We start from the raw sequence: 26,247 nt of genomic DNA on the forward strand, positions 1-26,247 counted from the left end.
AGCCTGACTGCAATGTAAATCCAGGCATCCAGGGCAATGTTTAGCTGGGGGAAGTTGTGGAGGGTGCCTGTGAGCCAGGAGGAGTTACTCACTTCCTTCAGCCCAAGGTTCATTTCACAACAACCACCAGTGCTAAATCTGGGACAAATTGACTCCTCGCACAGTTGGATTTTGCTCTGTTTGTGGAAAGGCACCATCCTTATTTGGGGTGGAGTTGTTGAGACGTGCTGATGCAAAGGACAGGAATCACTGTTGCATCTGTTTGGTATGGAAAGGGAGCAAGGGGCTTTAGCAGTCATGGAAAACAAATCATGAAAAAGTCATGGCTTTAGCAAAGTGGAGGTGAGCTCTGCTGCTCCTGGGAACGACAGATTTTTTGCCTACCTTCAGGAAGGGCAAAGCTTGGAAGTGCAAGAGCATGGAAAAAAGCAGTCAAACATCTAACAGGAAAAGTACAGATCAGCATGTCCTTGTTTCATTGTATCCCTATGAAAGTCTGAAACCAGAATTTATTTAGAAAATAGTGTTGGAAATTGTGTATATAAATAAAACTGTTGCTGAATTTTTAAATGAAACATTTGTTCATAAAAAGTAGTCATAGTGAAGAGACTGGTTTCAGAGAAGAGTTGTGCAGACCAGTTCTTTAATCTTGAAATAAAATGAAAAAAATATGGGGTGGGAAAGGTGGTGACTGAATTTTATTTTTTCCTCCATGAGAATGATGAATTGTGTAATTCTTTCTCTTTACTGAAAAATCCAGAAAAGTTAGGTGAGCTAAAGCAAAAATTTCTCTTTTAAGATGTTAATTTTGAAGTCTTTCCTTTCAAAAAGAAAATTTATTTAAAATAAAAAGCAATCATGCACTAAAAATCATTCTGCACTGAAAAAAAACATCATACAGCTTTCCCATTGCTTTTACTTATTTTGTCTTATAATATTAAGCTAACAATTAAAATTATTTTTTTGTTTAATTCTGAAATCTTACTGCCTGTAAAATCTCAAAAGTTTAAAATCCTTTTTGTAATTGCAGTAAATGCTTTTAGTAGTATCTTGGAGGTGTAGGGAATTTTTTATGGCTATATGCTGTTTTTCTCAAATTTTTAGCTGCTGCATGCTTCAAAATGGGATCTTGTGCAGCAGAATGCATCAAGGAGGTTAATGCACCAGGTGTGGCTGCTGTTGGACTCTCTCTTTTCAGCTGTCATTTCCCCCTTCCTCAGCACTTCTTAAGAACTCTTATGGAATGCTATTCTGAATAAAATTGCTTTCAAACTCTAATGTGTGTGAAAAGATGCAAGAAAGGAATGGGACTTTCTGAACCAAATTTGAATATAATTATAAGGGAAAAAGGTTTGTTTTTCTTTCGCAGGATGACAAGATCAGTTGCTTTTCAGACGAGCATAATTAATTCTCATTATATTGGTCCTCAGAACGCTGTGCTTGTAAAACCAGCACAAAGGGAGAGGTGGTTGTTGTCAAGGCATGAGTGAAAGTACTCTCAACACTGCTTGTTTTCTTTGTTTGCAGGAGAGTTGGAGGTGGTCCAGAAAGACGGGGAGCGCAAGATTCAGAGCCGGCAGCAGCTTCCGGTCGGAACAACATGGGGGCCTTTCACTGGGAAGATGGATCTGAATAACAACACCTTGGTATGTAGATGTGCTCTGGGAGGCTTTGCTTTGTTGCACCGTGTGCCATTCTTCAGGGAGCAGCCTGGATTGCTCCTCAGCCGGAGCATTTGAAAACAGGCATTGTTAGCTTTAGCGGACAGTGGTGTTTGGCTCTTCTCCAATTCCTTCATCTATGGCAACCATCCACATGAAGTTATTTGGAGCACAGGTTAATGGTGTTTAACTTGTTCTTTTACTGAAGGGAAATGTCACTTCCTTGTTTGCTGAACCAAGGTGTTGTGTTCCAGTAGTAATAGCTGGGGTTTTTCATGGCTTTTTAAATTTTTCGTAGTGTTAATTGCTGAATACTTAGTTTATATTAAAGAAATGTATCAAAAATAAATAACTGCATTATTTTAAGATAAAATTAATTAAATTTGCCTAAATGTAATTGAACATGGCAAAATCTTCCATCAAATTCACTTTATTTTGAAAGGCATCAAAAGACACCTGTTGTATAATATATTCTCAATTAGCCTCCTTTTTTATTCTAATTGCATAAAGTATGTAGACCATTTTACTTTAAAGTAATGATCTCACTTCAGTGCACTGAAAATCATGTCATTTCTAGGTATTCATTTCATCTTTGTTTGTGCTGGTTTTAAGTCTGAGCTTCAATATTATTTGTGTGTAGTTCAGATTAATTTTATGAAAATACCAGGAAGGAAACAATATCTCTAGAAAGGTTTAAACAGTCTTGGAACATGCATTGCCCTGTGGGATACTTCTGAAGAACCTTTATCTGCAGCTGGATCACTGTTTGCTATTACAGACCTTGCATTGAATGTATTTAGCATGAAGACTTGTGGGAGAGTTTCACAGGAAGGGATTACAGGCATTTTGGGTACACACCTCTGTGCTGCAGATGGAGAAACTGAGATTGCCAGTGCTCCCCAGCACTGGGTATCATCCTGTCCTTGGAGGACCTGAAGAGAGTGAGGAGCACTGAGTTGGTGATGTATCATCTGGGACAGTGTGAGAGAGAGGTTGTGTGGACAGGGGAGACAAAGGGGGAAATTGATTTTCTTCACCTCCTCCCTGGAGAACCTATGCCTGTGTAATGGAGTTTTCTTTCTAAGGGTTACTGGATAGGATGCATGTTAATTTCAGTAAATATGCATATTAAAATTTGAGGGAAGCATTATTCTGACTACATAGTACAGTATAGATATAATGCATAGTAGACATTTAAAATCTTATTATTTTGTACTCATTAGTGTAATTCATTCATCAAATGGTGGTAAGAAATGTTACAGAAAGTGACATAGAAACTTTGTCTAAATTTCCAAGAGTTCAGTATTTCCAATCCACATCAGATTTCTCATTCAGGCACCTGAAGAAAGAATTGATTTTCAGAAGTACTGCAGAGTCAAAGCACCTTATTTGTTAAAAAGGAAAAACTGGAAAATTTGAACTTGTCTCATTTTTTCCATCCATTTATTTTTTATTTCTTCATCTATTTTATTATTGGCCTGTCATCATTCTCAAAATGTTTTTCATGAAAGGCCATATGTGACAACCACCTGTAATTCCAATAATTTCTGAATCCCAGTATAACTAGTTTCATCACCTTTCATATGATAGAAACCTTAGTCATGTTGTAGCTCAAAGTGTCTCCAGAATCCATACTGTAGAGAAATGCTAGTTTGGTTTTGTCCACTTGTACCACTTCATCAGTTATATACAACATGCAGATAAGGTTTAAGTATGGGAGGTGGTAGTGATTTTCCCTTCTTTACAAAATTTATCTTTATCAGATGTTCTTAGAATGCATTTGCAACATGTTAGCAGCCAATCATGCAATCATATTGTAACTCTTTTTTTTTTTTTTTTTTTTGGATGGAGTTGTAGAACCACAACCCTAGCAGAACCTTGCTTCTCCCTTAACAGCACAGGAGTGTTTTAAGAGCTGTTATTGCTTTTTAAATTTGGGCAAATACAATTTTTGCTATATCAAAAGCAGTTAGTTAAGATAGTTGGGTTTTAATGAACTGGTAATTGAGCAGTGTGCAGAACTGACTTTTAATTTTTTTTGTAATGGGATAGAACAGCTTTCTCAGTATAGTTCACAGAGATGTGCAGTGAAAAGCTTCAGGACTTTTTTCTTACTAAACTGGAAAGATACTTTTTTATTGTCAAAATAAAAACCATAAAGTCTATTTTTACTAATACTTGAAAGATTTTACTTTTGTTTTGCCTACAAATATAGACATGTTTGGAAATCTGAAAAAGTTTCTCTAAATAGAATTTTAGTTCTCACAAATATTGTTTTGTCCCCTGAGCAACTCCATTCCTTGAAAAAGTCAAAACTGAACTGGGCATCATCTTGAGCAATCTGATTTAACTTCGAAGTTGCATCTGACTTTGAAGTTTGCCCTGCTTTGGGCAAGACTTTGGACTGTATGACCTCCATAGATCTCTTCCAACCTGAATTATTCTCTGATTCTAAGTGTTTTTTACTTTTTCCCAGATATCGTATGTTTCCTGTAGTCTTACATTTGTTACTTTAAAATGCCGTGTGAATGAATACAAACCTTTTGATGCAACTTTAATTTGCTGTTAAAGCAACAAAACTCCTAGATCAGAAACACTAGCTTCTACATGGTTTTCTTTTATCTTTTTTTTTTTTTTTGTCTTGAAATTATTCTGGGTTTTTATGGGTTTTTTTGACCTATTTGATTACTTATCTCACTATTGTACATGTTCTCTGTTGTTCATCGGGGGAGTTGGGATTCTTTACTTAGGTTATTTATATCTGTTTTGGGAAGCTTATTTGGGTAGAGCCTCACATCCCTAGAATTCAATCAAACTTTCACATAAGGAGCTGAAAACAAGTTTGTTTGTTTTCTGAATGACAACCTCAAATGTTATACTGCTATAAACACCAAATTTTTGGAGAAGAGTTTTAATGTGGATTTTTTTGTACAGAGAGAAAAAGAAATAAAAATTCAGGGATCCCCATGTGAGTAAATATCATAACTTTTGCAGCTGCTACCTTTATTGGGAAATCAGTTTTTGTCTGACTACAAGTATCTTACCTGACTGTACTGTTTAGTGATTGCAATATGACAGTGCCTCACAGGATTCATTCATGCTGTAACAGTCAGAGCTTACTTATTCCCTTTGCACTCTGCACTGAATGCAGCCTGTACATGTAATATCCTGTTGAAGTGTTCTTGTTTCCAGCACTGCTGCATTGCTGAATACAGTCTTGCTGCTGTTGGCTCATGAGATGGAGCAAGTTAATTAATTCAGCACAGCGTTTAATTGAGTCACCGTGCCAGATGTCAATTACATTTTAGATCTTTCAAGTTTCTGTCTTGAAATATGTTAGCAGTACACATCTCAGAGTAGTGGAAGACTGGGTACCTTGAATAAAAATTAGTATAATGCTGTTCACAATTGCAATAGGAGTAGCAGGTGTTGGTATCATCAACAGTGTTGCAGCACTGTTGGGAAATATGGTAGAGCAAGATCCACATCAGGACTGAAGAATACTCAAACTAAAGGTAGACTTGAAAGACCTCAATGCCTAATAAAGTTCTTAATTTTTCTCATCTAGGAGTTTAGCCAATAGTCATGAATTACATACAATTACATTATGAAATAAGGAATGCTATTATCATGGTTGCTGTTGATGAAACCTCTGCATGCAGCCAGCAGAAAATCTTAAGACATTGTTTTTAGCAAGTGAGTTTCAGATCTTAAAACTTGTCTAAGCATTTAAGTTTTATTTCAGTTTGACCTTAAGAACTTGTTATAGCATTCTTAAATATTTGTAGATACCTACATAGATACTTCTATTATATTTAAAGCGATAGACCTCTTATTTAGATACTTTTAAATATCTGTTCCTGTAATTTGGCCAAACTACCAAAATTCCTCTGCTCTCAGCTGCATGCAGAGTTTGTATCTGTCAGCACAATTGGGCATGGAGCTTACTGCCTTCCATTTCCTTCCACTTTCACTTTCCATCCGCTGTTTGATAATAATTGGGTAGTCCCTAGAAAATTAAATGCATAGGGATATCTTTTCAAGCCTAGAAAATGAATGTCTACATGTTTCCAGCTTCTGCTTGAGATGTGATATAATCTCCCTGCTTAGACAAACAGACCCATGAAGAGTTTGAACAATACTACTGATTGGTGAGAACTCAGCTGGAGAATGGAAGACAGCCCAATTGGACCATGAAGGCTCCAAATCTGTGTCTTGCTGCATCACAGGAAAATCAGTAGTTCATGGATACCCACAAATAGATAGAAATATATTTTGATGCATCAGACTACTAGTTTGTGATTCTTGTCTAACAGGAAAGTGGGTTTGCACAAATGCCAAGTCTAATATGACCAGGCAGGTGAAAAGAGCAGAAGACCTCTCTAGACTGGACAGACAGACCACTGAAAGAGGAGCTGCTGGGTGTAAGCAGATCTAAATTCAAGGCACTCACAACCTAGTTAAGAAAAAGCTGTTCACTTGCTTCTTTCAGCTGTAAATATTTTTTCCCTGTTTGAGGGGACAGCTTGATGGGAATGAGGCCCATGGAAACAAAAGCAGCCCTGAACCACATAGCCCACGATGGATGTCGAACAGTGGTCGCTCCGGCAGTAGTGTGGAGGCATTCCAAGGGGCCTTTTCCCTTGGCTGCTGCCATCTACTTTTTGGTGTTAATCTGTGCCCATGGCAGGGTTTTGCAAAGCAAAACAATGATCAGCTGTATTCAGCTCACCGTTCTCATCTCCTTGTTGCAGGGAAGAGCATGCGGGGCAGGCCTGTACGAGCCTGATAAGGAAAAGAGGATTCATTGTGGCTGTGAAGAGAATCCACAGGAGAAGAATGTGCAGGGTTGGGCCAGGCAAGCAGTAGGACACAGCAGGGACCCCTAAATGGGATCTGGGAGGTTCAACACCAAAGAGACATCTCTGGAAGATATGCTCATGGAACTGTTTGACTGGGTAGTGTGTGAGGGCTGAGGAGCTGAGGGTCGAAATGCAGTAAAGTTATTCACTCACTAATCTGTGGCTGGTCACTTTGGGTCAGAAATCTCATGTCTGTAGCAGACAGTGACTTTTAATCTTCAGAGTTGCAGCAGGAGGGTTTTCTGGGGACTTTTGTTGGAGGTGCTGCATGGCTACAGAGGGGCAGTAGTCTGTCCATAGCCAGGCTTCAGCCAGTCCTTAGTTTCTTTTTCTCTTATTCAAACATGGAGAGGGGTAAGGTAGATTTTATCTTTAGATATTTAATTGCAAATGGAGACTTAGGCTCTTAATAGCACAGAGAAATTTTTCTATTTAGTTACCAAAAATAGTGTACTGAGTAATGAACCTTGATTCTCATATTTGTTATATTACTTTTATTCCTTTAAATATTTCAAGCGGCTACAGGAACATTTCTTTCTCATTTATACTACTGTTGCTGTCAGTCTCTTCATGTTTTGAACTAGTTTAAGATTACTTCCTTCCATCCCAAGCATGGGCAAATGTTACTGTTGCAGCATTCAGGACAGCACATGATGTCACCCAAAAGCTACCTGCTGATGTGCTGTGCATGTGTTGGGATTGGCTGCTTAGAACCATAGAATCATTAAGGTTGGAAAACACCTTTGAGATCATCAAGTCCAACTGTCAATCCAGCAGCACTGTGTTCACCACTGAATCGTGTCCCCATGTAACACATTCAAATGTCTTTTGAACACCTTGGGGATGGGATTCCAAGAATTCTCTGGGCCAAAAAAAATAAGGCAAGAAAATTTGGTCCAGAGCCTCCAAGACAGCAGTAGAGGGAGATGCTATCTCCAAGTGCCAGGCTTTTGCATTTTAGGATATGGTGAAAACAGAAAGAAAAGCTGCTTAATTAGAGAATCACTGCAATAAACTTCAGTAGTAACATATTTTTGTGCTTCTAAGATTCTGTGTCGAATCTTAAAAGTCTTCTACCTAGTCTAATCTTTCTACCACAGGCTTTAAGACTCAGCTTCTTATTTTGCTATTGTTTTTTTTGCTAAATTTATAACACAACTTTTAGAATGGGATGTAGTTTTATTTAAAAACTTCATGTAAGAAAAACAATTTATCTCTATGTAAGGTCATTCATGTAGCTCGCTACACTACAATATCTAGAGGCACAAGTTCTGTACATGTGTTTAAGATGAGAAATTCAGTATTAAATGTTGCCCTCTGAGGAAAATTTTTCAATTCATGCTTTCTATAATAATACTTTGTCTCATTTATGAAACATACATATTATAGACTAGGCAGATATAAAATGCCAGATTTAAATATTCATCAGTTTTGGATGTAATTTTCTTCTCACTAGATGTTAACACTATCTTTTTTTTTTATTCTGAAATAAAATTCAGGTTCTAAAATGTTGACACATAGTTTCACATTCATAGAACAAGCATGGGAAATTCTAGCTCCATCATTTTAGTGGCACATAAGGCTATGAAGGTGTTTGTGTTTGTGAAGATGTTTGCATTGTTAAGACAAGAATGCAGTAGTTACAATGGGCATGGAACTGAGAGACTAGGAGGCTTGTGCTCTCTCTTTGACCATTTAAAAATAAAATGTCCTGGAAGCTCCTGGATATTATTTTTGCCTACTGCACATAAAGCTGTGCCTGCCGAAGGATAGTTAGCCTCAGGGTACACTGGTAGCGGAAAAAAGCACTGAGATGCTGTTGCCTGTGGAACTGTGGTAGCACTTTGTTGCACTCAGTATGTTGTCAAGATGTGCTGTCTGGACATACACATGCATAAGATTATGAAAACATCAACAAATGCTTTCCATAAGACTTGTGGATGCCATAGTATGCAGCTACTTGGAAAAAAAAAAGTGTACTGTAGAGAAAATCCTGGTGTGAAATGTCACATTTTGGTGGTGTCAAAATTTGTTTGCTAATAAAAAGTGCAGAACCGTAGGTACCATATCATAGTTACGAGGTACCATATCATATTTACAATAACAATACTTTAAATTTTTGGCTATCTTCATTAAATAAACAAATTACTTAAAGGAATGGACCTGTGGATTCAGTAAAGACAACGGCTGCTTGCTGATCACTTTCATACAGTGTGATGGAATGATCAAAATTTCAAAGATGAGTTTATTCCCTTTCCATCTGAATATGTTTGAGAGAATTAGCCTATAAATGCTCAAGAAGGATGGAAATTAAAGTTACTTCTGGTTGTTTCACTGCAGCCAAATTAACTGTGTTGTGTGAAAGTGTGGGTTTGAACGTTTTGAATAGAAAAAACCCTCTCTATATTTCTAGCAAGTATTGTTGGTACAGTATGTGTGAATACATAAATATATTAAAAATGGATATTTAAAAATAAACATGTTAAAAACATAGTAACCATATATATGTACTTATATATATACCCACACAATGTAAGTGATTATGAACATATAAAAATGGCAAATTCTAGTCAGAAGGAGGTATTGACTGTTACGAGGTCTTAAAAATCTGTTTTATTTTAAAAACTTTAATTTTGCTGAACTTTCCTCACCATTTGGCTGTAGCTCTTTTTTTAATGATGTTGTAGTATCCCATGGCCAGTAGCAAAATGAGTCCTTCTCCAGAGGCAGCAAATCTACCTTGCACTACCAAAGTACGCACAAAGAAATTCAGAGCTTGGCCTGAAAAATTCAGTTCTGAGTAAAGCTTATAAATGTCCTGAGCCTCATTTATCAAGCCTGGAGAACGAGTTTCATCAGTCTAATCCCCTGGTGGCTCCTCAGAGTCCAAGGAAGGTGAAAACACCATCAGCTCCAGCCGTTGGGGCTCCAGAGCAGAGAGCACAGGAGGCATGGTTGCTTGCTGTCCTTACCTTCCCTAGCAGCCCCAGACCTGCAGCAAGGCCTGCACAGCCAGTACTCCACCTGATGGTGTTACTTATTTATAGGTTTAGTTGTGTGTCCTGATATTCCATACATGGTAAATTATATGTATAGCCTCGTTGGGGTTTATATGGTTTCATATTTATATTGTTTCATTTGTTGTAGCAAGGAGGGGGATGGTCTCTTCTCCCAGGTAACCAGGGTCAGGACAAGAGGAAATGTCCTCAAGGTGTGCCATGGGAGGTTCAGGGTGGGCATTGGAGGAATTTCTTCATGGAAGGGATTGTTAAGCATTGGAACAGGCTGCCCAGGGAGGTGGGGGTTTCACCATCCCTGGAGGTGTTCAAGGAATGACTGGATGTGGCATTTAGTGCCATGGTCTGGTTGACAAGGTGGTGATCAGGGAAAGGACTCCATTTGACTTGGTGATCTCAGAGGACCTTTCCAACCTAAATGATTCTGTGCTTCTGTAATAATCATGTCCCACCTGAAATAACTTTAATTAATAAACTTTTTCCCCCTTTCTTTTTACTTATGTATTTTCATGTGTTTGCAAAATGCTTCACCACTTTTGAATCATTAAATATAGGTTTTGAGCTCTTTTAACATATTTAGAAAATAACTGAGTTTTGCTTAGACAAAATACTGTCCATTCTTTGCTGTAAGGGAAGGATAGCACTCTGAACACTACTGATGCATTTAGGAAAAACTACATAACTTATGAGATATCACAGTTTATGTAGATGATTCTCACTCTGAAAATATGTCTTATAATTTAAAATTCTTCCTGTCACAGATTAGCTTTTATATCTTGTTTTTGACATTTGATTTCTGAAATGAATAGAAGATACTATTTTTATTAAAAGCTTTATATATGTTAGTAATTATTATTTATGTATTTAGTTAAAAACATCTCACATTTCCCAAAATATTTTTTTTTCTTCAGAGCTTTCTTTTCCACATGACAGTCTCTGATCTGGGGGATGGGTGGCCACTTTTTTTAAACAAGAAACTGGAACTCCTGCAATGTGTGAGGACATTAAAGACAAGTTTAGGGGAGCTGAGGGAGGTGTGCCTCAAAGCTGGGGAGGTGAGGAAGGATTCTTCCCTCTCTCCCTCTCCTGCAAGCTGTTGTCCTCACTTTTGGAAGAAAACTGGGGCAAATTAGCATAAAGAAAAGAGAGCAATAAATCAGAAACAATAGTAGATTCAAAATATCTTAATTCCTTCTTTTCTGCTTGTGTTGAAGCAGGCCTGGTTCTACTACTGCAGATTTTTCATTCTGAAGTGGACCTTATGGGACATCTTAGTCTTAACTGCTTTGCTTTTACACTGTTTCTTCCTCTTGGATGCAGTCACATTTACTACATTAAATACTGGATTTTGTTGTTTATATTTGTTAAATTTGAGATCATATTCTTCTCTTTTGGAATCCAGTATTTTACCTTAGTCCTGTTTCCCTTCTCACTATGATCAATTCCCCTCCTCCAAGTGAAAATACCACCATAATCCTGTATGCATCTGTGTTGGAAGATTTTCCTTCCTTCTTGGATCTGCCTGGATCACAAGCCATGGAACAGCATGAAGGATTGCATTAGGTGAACCTTCCAGACTCAGCAAGGTATCAGCAAGGGAGATTTAGGTTAGCTAGGAGAAAAAACTTCCTCATGTTAACGAGAGTGAGAAGCTGGAGGAGATTCAGGAGGTTGCAGGCAATCTGTGGCTGGTGTGTTTCAGAACAGGCTGGACCAAGACGACAGGAGTGGTGGTGTAGGCGCAGCTGAGCTGTGGCATGGGGGAAGGAGAGGGAGCAGATGACCCTGTGGCTTTTGGCAGCTTGATGCTGAGAAATGTCTGCAGCCAACTTCACTTGTTTGACTGCCCAGAAATGCCTGCAGGTAGCTAAAATCTTCTAAGATTGGCTTTAAAAGGAGCAGAATGAGACACTGCTTTTTTTGTAGAAGATGGCAGATGGGACATTACAGGAAGCTAGACAGTTGGTCATACCAGTATAGGATACTGGTTTCAAAATCTAATTGAAATATAACAAGGGCTAGCTGTGAGATAAGGAAGTAAGCTGCTATATTTCTTTGGCATGTCCCTTCCCAATTGCCTGCATGTTTTTTTTTCTTCTGAATATTCTCCCTTCCCACTCCACTTTCTTACTAACTAAAGTTAGAATTATAGCCACTATAAAATCTGTGTAACTTTTATGAAACAATACTTCCAGTTCTACTGAGGACGTTGTTTCTAAGTTTTATGTACTTCTTTTTTTTATGGAAATATAAGGATCATTGTCTCAGGATTCTAAGGATCGTTGTCCCCGGGTTTTGTGCCATGCATTTGCAGAGTGAGAGCAATAGTATTGCATTTTCAGGATGCCAAATGTGTGCACTTTGATCTGGCAGTACAGCATGCCTTAGGGAGCAAGCTGAATCTTGATTTTTATAGTCAGTTGTTCACTATCGGGTACCAGAGCCCCTATTAAACAGGCTGAAAAACAGAGAACACACAGAATGGGCTCAATATGGGAACATTTGCAAGGAGGGTCTTGGCATCACCGGCATCCTCAGAGTTCATTTTGTGCTTCTGTGCTAGTAAATCTCTTAAATGCATACAGAAGTGATACTTGTGTGCACTGAAAGACTGCATATTCACTCATTACTATTGAAACCACTTTCCCCCACCCCGCCACATTCAGCAGTGGAAAATAGGAATAATGTGCATGTTTTGAAACTTGGCCTCACAAATGTGAGACCACTTGGTGTGGTTGCGACTCTTTAACATTCCTTGAATTCCCTGTCCCAAGTCCTGTTGTTAGTGCTTGTTGCAGGCTTTAAGTGGCTTTGTAGTAGCACCTATTAGCTTGCTCTGGCTAGGAGCATACTTGGGTCTAAATGGCCTTTCTGACCTCTAATAAGTATTTTCTTGTCAGTCCTACCAAAGATACTTGACTATCTGTTTGTTCACTATTGCTGCCATAACTGAGAGGTCTCCTGAACCCTTCAGAAATGTGGTCATGACATTCTCATTGTTTTCTGTGCTTCTTTGCTGTGCTGTTGGAGCACAGCCTCTTGGACTTACAGAGTCTCCTCTGGGATAATTGCAAGGCGTGGGGAAGTGAAGAGTTTCACAGGGTGGAATTTGCTGCCATGACTCACTGCAGCCTGGTATTCAACCTCATGAGAGCTACAGTAGCATGCTGCCTTGGTATTCTCACTTGAAATCTGTATAGGGATTACAAAGATGGTTGAAGTTGTTCTGTCAAGGCGACACAGAGCATGGGCAAATCTCTTCCAAAATAAGTTTGTGTTAGAGGTTGCAGTTGTATGTCTGTATTTTTTAATCTAGGTAATTTTTTTAATCTAGGTGGCTAGGCAAAATCAAGTCCTTGTGCACTTTGGACTTGATTTTGCCTAGCACTGAGCGCTATCAGGGGTTTCTGAGTACCCCAAACTTCCATTCAAAGCAGTAGGGTTAGGTATGCTGAGCATTTTCTGACACTGAATACACAAGTACAGCCTCTCCATAGAAGATAAATATTTGGTATTTATATGACCTTGAAGATGGGACTGGTCTGATAGGGTTAAGGTCAATGAGTATATTATTTTTAGACAGGATACAGAATACTTGGATGGTTCTGCTTTATTTTAGTGTGTTAACATCTGGCAGCATTCTGTGTTCCATATGCTGCTGATTGTCCTGATACATTCATCTTCAGTGATTATCAAAAAGATTTCAGTGCTCTGGAGTTAATAACACATTTGAGAAGACAAATACATGAAGATAAGTAGAAAAGCTGCCTGTAGGTTTCTGTAGAGAAGACCAATATTTTTGCAATCTTGGCAAGTGCACGATTAATTCAGAAATGTTTTTAAATTTATTTAATTAGCTAATTTCTGAAAGGATGAAAAATAGTGTATTAGAATTCTATATTGTTGTCACAATAGACGTAGAGAACATTGCTTCTTGGAATTTTGATTACTCCCTTTTAATTCTACACATTGCAATATGGCTAATTTTTGATAACAGTGATAATTTTGATAATTGGTGAAAAAAACTTGATAATAGTTAAGGGGATTTTAGATTTGCACCCTTTTCTTAAGTATTATTTTTATATGGCTTGGGTCTGTGAAAGTTTAGCTATGCTTCTGCTGTTTCAATACAATAAGTACAAACATAACTATCAGCTGACTTTTTTTTTTTTTTTTGTATTGGTGTTTTCAGTTTTCCTAGGTTGATAAAATTTTTTCCAGGGCTATAAATTATTATTTTCATTTTGTGCTGTTTTGGCCTTACATGCTAACAGCTTCAGGGTAGAAAGACTTCAGAGTTTCACACAGAATTTGAAGCAGGTATTCCCTTTTACAGTACCACCTTCTTTCTGAGAATGCAGAAACCCTACCGCAATCAGAACAAATGGTGAAGCAAAAATCAATCTAACACAGATGTCTGTCAGCCTTGTCTCCTGTGGCTTTTGCCACAGCACACACTTAGATTAGACACCAGTCCTCTAGGCTAGCCCACTGTGGGGTTGCCCCAGTTCCTGCGAGGAATAGCTCAAGTCAGGAATCAGCTGTAGGGCTCAAAGCCCAGAAGGATGAGCCTTTGCTTCCAACACCTCCTGTCAGACATTCTTTGCTGCTCTGGTCTCTGCTGAGTGGGGAGGCTGCTGGGAAATCAGCTGTGGCCGTGGCTCTTGAGCGAAACCCTGGCACCAGGGTCTGTCTACACAACATGGCATGGGGTGTCTGGTCTAAGTAGACATCAGGAAAGCAGCAGGAGGACTGAAGTGGCAGTTTGCCACAAAACAGAAGGTACAGAACAAGCTAAGGTAGCAATGTTGTTCCTCAGTATTTCTCTCTTAATTCAGTATCTGGCGTTTCAAAGAAAAAAATGAGAGCAGCAAAGTCTCTTGGGGAACATAACATACCCTGACCCACTATTCAGATAAAACTTGCTTCATTTAATCATGCACAAATTTGTTTAGATCTTAGCAGTGACCACTCTTCCTGTTGCCAATATCTATTAATGATAATTACTGCAAATACTATACTCACTCAGTGATAGCATCACATCATGGTGAGCAAGATTGTGATCTTATCTAAACCTATTCTGTTTAACTCTGACACTCCTTCTATTATAGTGGGGCCCTGATAAGATCATGCCTGTTAGGATCAGACATTAGTTGAAATCAATATTTGAAAATGTGCCTGTTTTTGCTTAATAGCAAAGTTAGTGTGAGGGTCATAGTGAGATCATTTGTTGGATGAGATTGTACAGCTTCATCTTGTAATGGAAATGTGTTCCTTGCTTCAGCTGCTGGTGAAAAGTAAAAACAAGGGCTCTTTGAAAGCTGTACAGCTTTGCTAATAATCACTGTGTGAGGAAGATACAATCATTATTATGATATTTAACATCTGTAGTGCTGCAGCCTGTTAAGGTTCGAGTCAGGAACTAATCCTCCTTTTTGTTAGACTCTGGACCTGATCTTAAAAAGACAGCTGCTAGCCTCAGCTAGCTTAGGTCCTGGTTTTAAACCAGACATGAGTGCAATGGCAACTATTGAGTGTGGAAGCCAAAAGCCAAAATGGCAATGATTAAGATTAGTACAGTAACAGTTATACTGAAGCAGCAGACGTGAGTTTTTTAGAGATAGGGAAAGAAAAATGCAGTGAGTTTGCAGATGACTTCTGAGAATTCTTCCTATATGCATTAATCTAGTGGAAGAAAATACTTATAAATTGGGAGTATTTATTTAGATAGAAATTTTTAAATTTATTTTCTGGTAAAGAGGAATGTAATCTAGATCACTGATGATGAACCCTTTTGGAGCTTGGTGCCAAATTTATTTTAAAAAGCTCAGAAGCTCATGTGCTGCCAGCATTAATCTCCCTGTAGCAAATTTGGCACCAGTGCCAGCTGTTTCTAGTTACTGATGGAAATGAATAATCAGAAAACACAAAGCACCATAATGCTGTTTTGCTGAAAAATATGGTTACTCTTAATGTAAAACTTTTCAAGATTTAGTCAAAGAAACCAAAGCAGAGCCCAGAGGATACTGCATGGGATATATGAGACCAGCGGTGCCCTTTTCTCCTTAAAGCCATTAATTTCTATTCTCCAGTAAATAAAAAAGTGCCAACAGAATAGATATAAAATGAAAAGTGAATAGTGAATAACCTGTTGTTTTGATGGCAGGACTGCAAGATATGAGTGGCCCTAGTTCTGCCTAAGGTTGGCATCAAAGGGCCTCATGCATTGCTTCCAGTGCAAGGCATTGGAATGCATCCTGAGCACTAGACTGCTGTGGGGAGAAATAATCCAAGTGATACATTAAGAGATCTGTTCAATCATTCCAGTGTAGAAATTTTTTTTTTTTTAATCAGAAACTTCCACATTTTTCCAGAAATTGAGGTCTGTTTGAATGCCCATCCCCTCATTTAGATAAAATGCTAATATTAGTGATGTGCTAAGACTTGGGCAGTGTTTACCAACCATACCCATTTCAGTAATGACACTCCAAACTGTAAATTGACTGTGTCTGATCATTATCTCCAACTTCTTGTGGTTTGACTTGGATTTCCTTTGTAACTCTCAACTTGATTACAATTGCTCACATTTGCCACACCAGTCACTAAATTTATCATTGTGTTTTCTGAAAGAGAGGAATGTGCACATGACAGGAATGATAGTTTTCACTAGACAGAGTCAGAAAGTTTTTAATTTGGAATAGAACATACATAGTATCATGATCTGTACTAATTATTTATGTATATGTCTTTACCACTATCACATATGTGCCAACTGGTAGTTATGAGGAGGTGTAAGTTTAATTTATGTTTGTTCAAACATGAAAGTAAGTGGAATGACAAATGAATAAATCATTGCACCATTGTTAACAGTAAAAGCATGACTGACCTCACTATCATCATATTGCCTTTTGATTCAATTAAATACCACTGCTTGCTGTTTTAGTATCATATATGAAAGCACTGTCAATTGAAATTAAAGTCATCAACATGGATTTCTATAGATGAAAAATTTCCCCTATAAGATGTGTATAAGGATATTTGAGTTGTGTTTTGCCCATAAAAAGTGAGAAGTTTCTTGTTTTCATTGAATAGTGCATACTTTTAGATACAATATGAATAATAAAGATGTATAGTTAATATTGCTTTTCATTTTGGTTGTAACAAGCAGAGGGAGGTACCAGAGTCATTTTGAAATAAGTCCCTCAGAAAAATGGAAAAAATGTATTTTTGAAAGAAATCTGAAATATGTCAAGTTTTTAGACAGTGCAGAATTTTCTTAGGATTTTTTTCCATTTACCCAACTTTATTTTAATCTGTGTCCATACCAAAAGTATTTCTTGTGCAATGTGATAAATCATAGCAGTATTTGTATACAAAATTGGGTGTTGTTCCACCAGTGCATTTCCACACTATGCCATTCAATAGGCTAGTGACAACAATTTGCCATGAATGTTACTGAAAAACAGTGTACTGGTAGAATTTTGAAGTGTTAATATTTAAACATTGATCTCTTTAAAATGTCGAATTTTTAGCCAATTTTCCTCATTATTGATATCTTGTTTTTTTAATTCTGAAATATTTTCAAATTCATGGAATAGCATCACTTTTCATTTGCCTGTTTTTATTTCAGAAGTCTTTGTGACATATTTTTGGCCGTGGTATGCTAGGTGCAGAATCCCAAATGTTTCAGTGGGGCAGGAGAGGTGACTTTTCTTTCTTGTTCTGAAACCATGATGAGTTTAATTTTAGACACAATGCAAAGCAGAGCACTACCATTTTCTACCTTACTGCCAGATATGTATAAAATAAGGATATAATTAGGAAAATTGGATATGTCTGAAGAAGCGAGGTGAATTTTTCCATCAATATGCTTTCTTTCTCCCTATATAAAGAATGATGAAGAGCCATAATTTTACTTTCATAATAGCAAACTATTCCACTTATTCCATTCCTTAGTTCCCAGCATTGGCCACATGCAGCAAGTGTGAGACATTCTGTTCATCTTGTGACAGTGCAGTCAGTTCACTTTAAATCTGACTCCTAAACAACTAGACTAAGAAGCAACAAGAGAAGATGAAAATCAACTATACCTGCATAAATAATGGACAACAGTATTTGTGACTGTTTATTTGAATTCTAGTATTTTTATTGTTTTAATTTTATTTTTTTGATTTGCACTTTCTTCCCCAAGAAGCTTTTGGTAGCCAGTCTAGCCTATTAAATGTCACAAACCAGATAATCCTGCTGTTATTACAATGCCTGAATCAAGATGGCAGAGAGGAAATCCCTTCCTGAAAGAACTTACAGACAAAGAACAGGAAACATTTTCTAATGGAAGATAAAGGCACAAAGAAATTAACAGACCTGCCTGACAGCACAGGAGGTCTCAGGTTTCCTACAGGTTAGACAGGCATCTGTGTTATGAGACCATTCCCTGGAATGATGAGCAGGCACCCAAAGAGTTGTACATTAGCACTCTGAGATCTGAAATAATTTTGATACTTTTTATAAGAAAATTGTTACTGAAAAATAGACATTTAGGAATCCATCTGTTCATAGAGAATTAATGATACAAAAAGAAGACTATACTTCTTATGTATATTATATGCAGATCTTAACTATAAAGAAAATTCAAATACAAAACAATGCTTCTTTGAATGCATTCTCAAATATACCACCTATGAAAAATGAAAGAAAATCAGTAAACTGATACATGTCAAGAAGAAATTACTCTGCAACAAATTCCCATCATTTCATAACCGATGCCTTAAAATTTGAAGATGAAAGTATATTAAAAAATCCAAATTTGCAAAGAGTAGGATCCCTTATAATGTAAAGGGATGATTAAACCAATAGATAGTCCACTGGTGTGCATAGTCTGGATTATGTCTTTGAAAAAGAGAAAATGCTTGATGATGGTGTAGCAGCACTATGTTTCCAATAGGCCAGTCAGTCAAATGCAAATACAGTCTATAATAAAAGAGCTGGTTGGCATAGTAATTGGGAAATGAATGTTATTTGTAGCTCCATATTTCTGTCTTTAGGAGTCTAAGAACTAGGAGGTTGGTATTGATAAGAGGGTTTGTGTATAAATCCTTTGTAATGAGGCTGTGCCTCTTCAGTCATTTGTATTAATTTTAACTTTAGATATGAACATCATTCTCTGAAAGGGGTGACAACTAAAATAACTAATTTCACAAATGTCTAGGGAGAAAAAAAATTACTCATTTTAGAAAAAAAATCCCTGCTTCCTGTTTGATTGTTTGGGTGGGTTTGGGTGGGGCTGTTCTGTGGCAGGGGGTGTTTGAGAATACGTACAGGATCACCTTATAGCTGTGTAAGACATGCACTACAGATTATTGCTGCATTTGTGCAGACACTGACAAAGAAGAGTTGAGGTTTGGAAGAAGGAAATTCTGCAGGAGAAATACTGAATGTATCTCAAAAGGTATGAAAGTCCTTGCAGTCCTTAGCTCTGGTCAAAAACTCTCCAAATGCCCTGAGATCTTCATCAGTTTCAGCCACTAATAGTTCTCTCATGTTTGGGTTTTTTTTTTTTTTTTCCTGTTGGCCTGTTTGGGTGATTATTTAGCAATGTATTTGGCAGTTTTTGCTGTTCCATGTCCTCATGCATTGACCCCTATTTGACATCTTGTTCATATTCTGAACTTCTGAATATTTCTGTAAGATTACCTGGAATGCAGAACTTGAGGGTCTTAAAGAGTAGAGAGTCTGGAGGAGCATTGTGGAAAGGTGAAGTTCTGTCAGTGGCTTTGATTGCCTTTGTCTTGTTCCTCTGTCCTTACCCAAACAGCTCTCTCCCTTCAGCATCATTTGCAGCCACATTGATTCCCTTGGCTCTTCACTTTCCTGTCCCACATATCCTGATAATTATCTCTTATTTATATTTCTGGTACTTGCCCCTTAGCCTTTCTGCTCACTTTCCAATCTCTCCTTGTTCACTCTTTCAGCTGTGTTTCCTTCTTCTTTCTCTAATTTCTCTTTTTCTTACTGATCTTCAAGGCCTTTTTGTGATGTTTGAGAGCTCACCCTTCCTTCATTTCCAGCTCCACCCCAAACAGGTAATTTAGAGTTAATAGCTTGGAAGTAGCATTTAGAACTGATTTTAAGGCTTTTTTTTTTTTTTTAAAAGACTGAATGGTAATTTTGTGTAAATTAGAAATATATGATGAGTTTCCCTTTTCAGGATAGCCCACCCATTCCTTAGGCCAGTTGTAGGGCTGCCTTAAAAAGAATCCTTATACTTTTGTCACTGCCTGTTACTTTGCTGCTTACGGGGACACAATTGGTTTCTCTCTTTGGGCATTAAGTGAGCACAGCAGAGAGCAAGCAGGACTCTCTTGCTTCTGCCCCTGCCCAAGGTTACCATTACACACAATTAGTCAGGTGTGTTTTGGGCTTACTGTGCCATCTTCTGCTAAAGCATCAGACTTGGGTACTACCAGAGGCATGCTAGCAGGCTCGATGGACCAGTGGACTGATCTTACACAGTAAATCCCAAGCTTTTGTGATATGTTGACAGACCCTTACCTCAAACAGTGCTAGCAGGCACTGCTGTAATCAAACCAGACTGCCTCATTATTTACTTCTGAGATTTTCCATAAAAGCAGCATAAATGATAATGAATAAATAATCTTCTCCCAAATTTCTTACAATAACCGAGCTTACCCCAGGCAGGTTGTGCTGCTATGGATCAAGGTTTGAAAAATGTGAGAATTCCTTATTCCCAGCAGTGCATTGGGAGGAAAAGTTTGTAACTCCCATGTAATTTATTTCTCTGTAAGGTGTTGAGGGCTACAGTCTCTTGTCTTTACACATCCTTGCTCATACTAAATCACTCACTAAGAGCTAACACAAAATTTTAGAGGAAAGAAAGATAACAGAGAAAAGTATGCAAAATATTAGTTAAATTAATAAAATAATCCCACTTCCCTGATCTTGTGTGCAGAAAGAAAAGAAGAAATTGAATTGAAAATGCATTAGGTAATGCCTGATCTAGGAATTAATCTGCTTACTTACACACAGCAGAGATACAAATTCTCTTGAGATAGCTAACTTGGTTTCTGATGTGGTATAATCCATGTTTACACATGTTGCACTGAATTGTAAAGAGAAAAGATTCCTGTGTAAAATGAAGCAGAGATGGAAAGCAGAATGATAAAAAAATGGTTTTTAACATAACTTTAACATAAAGTGCTATTCTTTTTCTCACCATTCAAAAGAGCACATTAAAAGAAATATGTCACCTTTGATCTGAACTGGAAAAAGAAGGTGCTTGTTTTAATTGAATCCCCTTACTTCATAAGCTTCTAGCTACATTTTTGGCTGACAGAATAAGGCTGCAGGAAAATGTAAAGTTGTTGTTCAGCCTCAATTGAAATTAAGAGGCTGAAATAATTCTTTCAACATGTCATATACTTTATTTTTAATACATTTAGTTTGAGTGGTGCACTTTATTCCTTTGCATTTGGATCAGTCCTTAAAGACCTCACGGTGAGATGGCCATCTCATTATCCATGCCTATCTAGGAATTTGTAGGCAATGCTGGGATGACTCTGGTTTCCTTGAGGCTATGGCACACCTTCTTACCTTCTTTTTGAACTCATCTTTGTAAATGAATTAGAAAAGTATTTCAATTTTGAGAAGGTTTAGAATTTCAGAAACATTTCATTGCAAAACAGGGTGGGGGGGGTCATCTTAAAAGAGTTTTGCAGCTTTTCAGATAAAAAAAACCCACCAACAACAACAAAAAAACCAACACAAAACCCCCCCAAACTCTCAAAAGAGAAGATATAGATCATCTAAGAAGAGTGGTTCAACAAGTTGTCTGAAGTACAAAGTGAGATCGTGGCTGCCCTGTCTGTGATGAGCACAGGAACTGCTGATATGTCTAGTTGTACTTTTAGCAGTGAGTGTAAGGAGATGGAAATGGTGCCTGCAGCCCTGAAAGTTGGAGCATAGAGCCATAAGTGGGATGCTTGCAACCCTCATAAAGGCATCAATGATGAAATACAACTCTATTTCATATTAACTATGTGTAATAAAGTTTAAAACCTTCAGGATTTGTGAAAGTTAAAAGTCTTCATGCAGCAATTAGTAAAACATATTATTGTATTTGGGGATCTAAATAGTGACATAGTAAAATATGTACTCTGAAGATGAAAAATACTATGTAAAGTGAGACAGTACTGACATAACATTGCTGTCATTGCTGTGAAATCCTTACATTCTGTTGATCCTGACTTCTTCATAATTTTTTGTGGGTTTTGGTTTGTTGGGTTTTGTGGGGTTTTTTTGGGGGTTTTTTTTGGGTTTTTTGGTTGATTTTTTTTTTTTAGTTTGTCTATATTTTATTTAGTTCTCTATACAGTTCCTCTATATTCAGTATCTCAGCAGCAAAAGACACATGGAATTTTCTGGAATCCCACTGATTTTCATATGAAGTTATGAATACACTGAATACCCTCACTGTATTGAATACAATTGGAATAGAAGATTTATCACCAAAATATGTGGCTATTATTTTTTCATATCCGGTCTTTGTATCTTTTGTAACTTTTTTCTCTACTCTGAATATGTAAATTAGAAAGGTGAAGTCAGAGGAGAAAAGAAGTGAGTTATAAAAAGCCTGAATTTTCCACCAAGAGAGAAATTTCTTTCAAAATGCTTTGGGGTTGTATGCCTGAAGAAAACCTCTTCCCACGAGTGTCAGAAGGGCTGTGTGTAGAGGAGGTCATTTCTATGACATACCATGAAGATTCTTTTTTCACCTGAACTCCTCTATTCTCATGTTACTGGATTAATACTTTTTAGGATTGTGAAGCCTGGAGTGCTTCATTATATTATAGCTATTAAGGTTTTCGTAACATTGCACTGAATTTTAATAATTGAGAAAATGCTGTACAACTCAGCTCAAAGAAGCTATTTCACTCTGCTGTGCTGACAAGGAAAATAACAACCACAACAGCAGTGAGATAACCAGTAAAAAAATATTGTTTATCCCTAGAGAAAAAAATGTGTAACTTGGTGGCATGCTGCAGCTCTGTGCACCTGTCTACAGCCATGCCACAGCCACTGCTTATGAGAAACATCTGTATGAAAACAGATGTTTCTTAAAAATTGTTACAATTTGCCTTCATTTTGTTTTCTCTAGAAGCAGCCTGGGGTCACATTTAAACATTTCAATATGGTCTAGATTGATTTTTTTTTTTTCCAGTGGACACTGATTTTAAATGTAAGCAAAGAAATAGATACTATCAGAAGATTAACCTAAAATCAAAACTTTATGGTGAACTGTTTGCTTGCACAGTTTTAGAAGAAAGATGGCATTAATCATGAGGCCTTTTTAAACCAAGGAGAGAGGGGGAAGTATGATAACATGCATTAAAAGACTAATGATTGCTCAATCGAACTTCTGCTGGCACCTCCTTAATCACTTAAATCATGATGCATGTTGTACATTGGAGGGTAATTTCAGACCTGGTATAAGGCTGTTTTCTTCTAATGTGGATGCTATGAAGTTTTCACCCTTTCTGAGCAGAAAAATACCAGTGGGTGGGAGGAATAAGGTAGGCCATTATAAGGTCTTATTTGTGATAGTTAGACGAGTCAGAGAGGTAACACCAAATACTCAGCTCCTGAAACAGCATCAGTGTATGGCTTGTAACTCCCCACTGAACCACAAGGATTTGGGATTGCATGCCCTGAGACACAGAAGAAACAGAGGTGAGCTCAAAATGGCTTTGACAATTCTGTTACACTTGTAAGCTGTTGAAGCAACCCGCATGTTCCTACATGCACAGCAAAGTGACCTCTGCTGAGAACAATGCAGATTCCGCATTCATGAGATTCAAATCCTCAAACTTAACGGGCCAGACCCCATGAGGCTTGATGTATTAACATTGAATGTATTGTTTGGAACAGAAGAGTAAAAGCCTACTGGCAGTCTGGTTGTTGGTGTTACTGGGCTTTGGTTTTCAGTGTGCTGCTTTGTGGGCTGATTTTGCAGGTCCTGCAGGCTGTGCACAGCTGCTGAGCGCTGCTGATGGGTAAAGTGGCAATTTAAGCCAGTGTCACTGTGCTAAAAGACTTGGGTTCCTGGAGATCACAGATCACTTTTGGGTTTACCCTTCTTCCAAACTTCATTCAGGCAAAGGGGGAATGAATTCTAAAGTTTATTCATGTAAGCCAAATCTGTCATCAAGGAGAGTGAACCACAGTAGATCCCAAAGCATCATTTGAACTCCACGGATGTGCTGGCTCCAGATTTCAGTATGAAATGCCACTGGGTGCAAGGACCTTTCTATCGGAGAGCTGGGCTCCTCAGCAGTCATGACAGTCATGACAGGAGTTCTTTAGATTTCTTTTTTATGTGTTCGTGGCAGAAGAATAGGAGAACGCTGGCAGTGTAGCCCTTGCAGCTGTCAAGGTGTCTGACAAAAAGTACATACATACATCTGTCTGTATGTATATGTATATGTATGTGTATATGTGTATATATAAACATATGCATATTTTTAAACCTTGACAGAATCAAGTGTGGGTGGCAATACAGAGTTTGGAGATGCTCTTACCAACCAGCATATTTTTATACTTAGATGAGATAATCCAAAACAGTGTTGTTTGTTTTATGGCTGCACCACTAGCACTGTGTAGTGATACTAAAATCATCAAAAATCCGAATCAGTGTCGAATGAAGCAGTTTACTAAATTTTATTAACAGATAATTAAGTATCAAAAATTATGTATCCTGCTTCCAGAAAGAAAACAGAGTGTGAGGTGCTAGAAGGTGAAAATAGGAGACAATAAAACCTGGTTAGGTGATTTTTTTAACTGTCTGAAATAAAAAAGAAAAATATAAATATTTTAAATTAGTTCTCAAAATGCAGGGAGCTTAGCTGTAAAATTCCATCTGATCACTATTAGGCTTACATGAGATTACAAAAGCCTGCTGATAATAGAGTTAAATTCAATTTCAAAGCACTGCGTTGAGGACACTGAAACTGTAACAAGCCAGTAGTACGGTTTGGGTGAAAAAGGGTGGATACTTTGGGCATAAAAACAGTGAGTCAAGAGGATGCTGTTTGCACAGTAATTGACTGTAAGGGTAATTTTTGTGATATATTGTTTTCAGGGTTTAGATAAGGCATGAAAATAGAAAATCAATAGTGTAATAAAGGAGATTTTCAGGACTTTGATGGGTAAGGAGGAGGCCTTTGGAGGTCATACCCAATTATCAAAGATCTCTGTTTACCTTGATTTTATATTCTGATTAATTTCTGAGCCAAAACCTGGGTAGGTGAGGGTTACTTTTCAGTTTTGCTTTCATCGTTAAATAAATTTCCGATGTGCCTGGGTATATGTGTACAAAGTTAACTATGCAGTCATTGCAGCAATTCAAACCCACACCGAGTAAGTCAGAAGAGAAAATTCTAAAGGGAAATATACTGAGGCTACATGTCAGATGTTTCTCTCTTCTTTTCTCTCCCTCTCTTTTTATGCACACAACACCCATATGCACATGCACATATATTAATATATATAATATATGCAGATATTGATGGAATTCTATGAGTTGAAAGAGAGGGAAGATGTCTTTAAGGATCCATATCTCTCGCAGCAGATATATGTTATTATCACTGAAATGTGGCCTTCAGTCTTGAAACAGTTAAAAGAGTTCTACGGCCACAAAAGAAGAGATTTCTTCAGAATTATCTCCCGCCTCACATTTGCTCTTAGGCAAGCAGTTTAAAAAAGCCCAGTGATTGAGCCAGTGATCCAATTTGAAATGCAGAAATGATTAGAGCTGCTTGCCTCATTTCATATCGAAATTCTCTGATTTATGACAGGGCTGCAGCCAAGATCTATCTCCAAAGGGAATTAGTGTGCAAGTTTGCATATTTTTGTTATTTAGGTTTCTGATAGCAGCTGCTAGCTAGAAATACTGAACTGGGAGGTGGTGGTGCAGGGTTTTTCAGCCACTGGAGCAAAGAAAGATAAGAGCCTTATGTTTAGGACATTTAGACCCCTTGACCATCTCACCATACAGTAATTTTTAAACTTGGATTGCAGTAATACAGGAATCCAGCGGAATGGTTAATTGTAGTTGTGGAGAAAGGAATTACCAAAATTCTGTCTCCATGTTTTAACTAGGGGAATTTTAATGAGGCATAAAACTTCAATCATGCGACTGACCTGTGGGGCAGAGTGTAGAACATATAATGAAACAGAAATAGAATTCTGAAAAAAAATTATTACCTTATCTGGAATTTACATGAAGTGTTAACAGGAAATTATGCAGCGGTTATAAATGAAAAATATGGGATTTAATGTACTTATTAATAAAGATTTGTTACATACATGATACCAGTGTCCCAAATCTGCTGTCCGCAGCTGTCCCCAATTTCTTATTTCTGTGTCCTCAAATGCATTTAGTGTCTTATTACTCCGGAAGCTAAGGCCAATATCCATTTAACACCAGTGTCTAAGACAAACGGAAACATCTTTGTGTAGGGGTCAAGGACTGAGGAATTTCCCTTTTCTACAGCGTTCAGGCAGTCATAAAATTCTGGGTTTTTAAAATTGTGAATTCAGTTAATGTTTTCTTTGGATATGTAAACCTTCTGTGATGAGGAGGAAAGAATGAGCACATGGTGGCTCTTAAATAAAGGGGGGAGAAAAGCCTTT

At 37.6% G+C, this 26,247-nt stretch overlaps 1 protein-coding gene across 2 annotated transcripts in view; it reads left to right on the plus strand.

The window, feature by feature from the left end:
• The window catches only part of ZFPM2 (zinc finger protein, FOG family member 2), a 307,582-nt gene that overhangs the window by 146,008 nt on the left and 135,327 nt on the right, over positions 1–26,247 (plus strand). For both annotated transcript variants that reach the window (XM_059865184.1, XM_059865192.1), the window contains one exon: positions 1,528–1,646. In XM_059865184.1, the coding sequence (XP_059721167.1) occupies positions 1,528–1,646 (119 nt within the window). The remainder of the gene's footprint in view (positions 1–1,527; positions 1,647–26,247) is intronic.

This window comes from Haemorhous mexicanus, chromosome 1 (genome assembly GCF_027477595.1).
Source record: "Haemorhous mexicanus isolate bHaeMex1 chromosome 1, bHaeMex1.pri, whole genome shotgun sequence".
In the NCBI taxonomy this organism is placed as follows: domain Eukaryota; kingdom Metazoa; phylum Chordata; class Aves; order Passeriformes; family Fringillidae; genus Haemorhous; species Haemorhous mexicanus.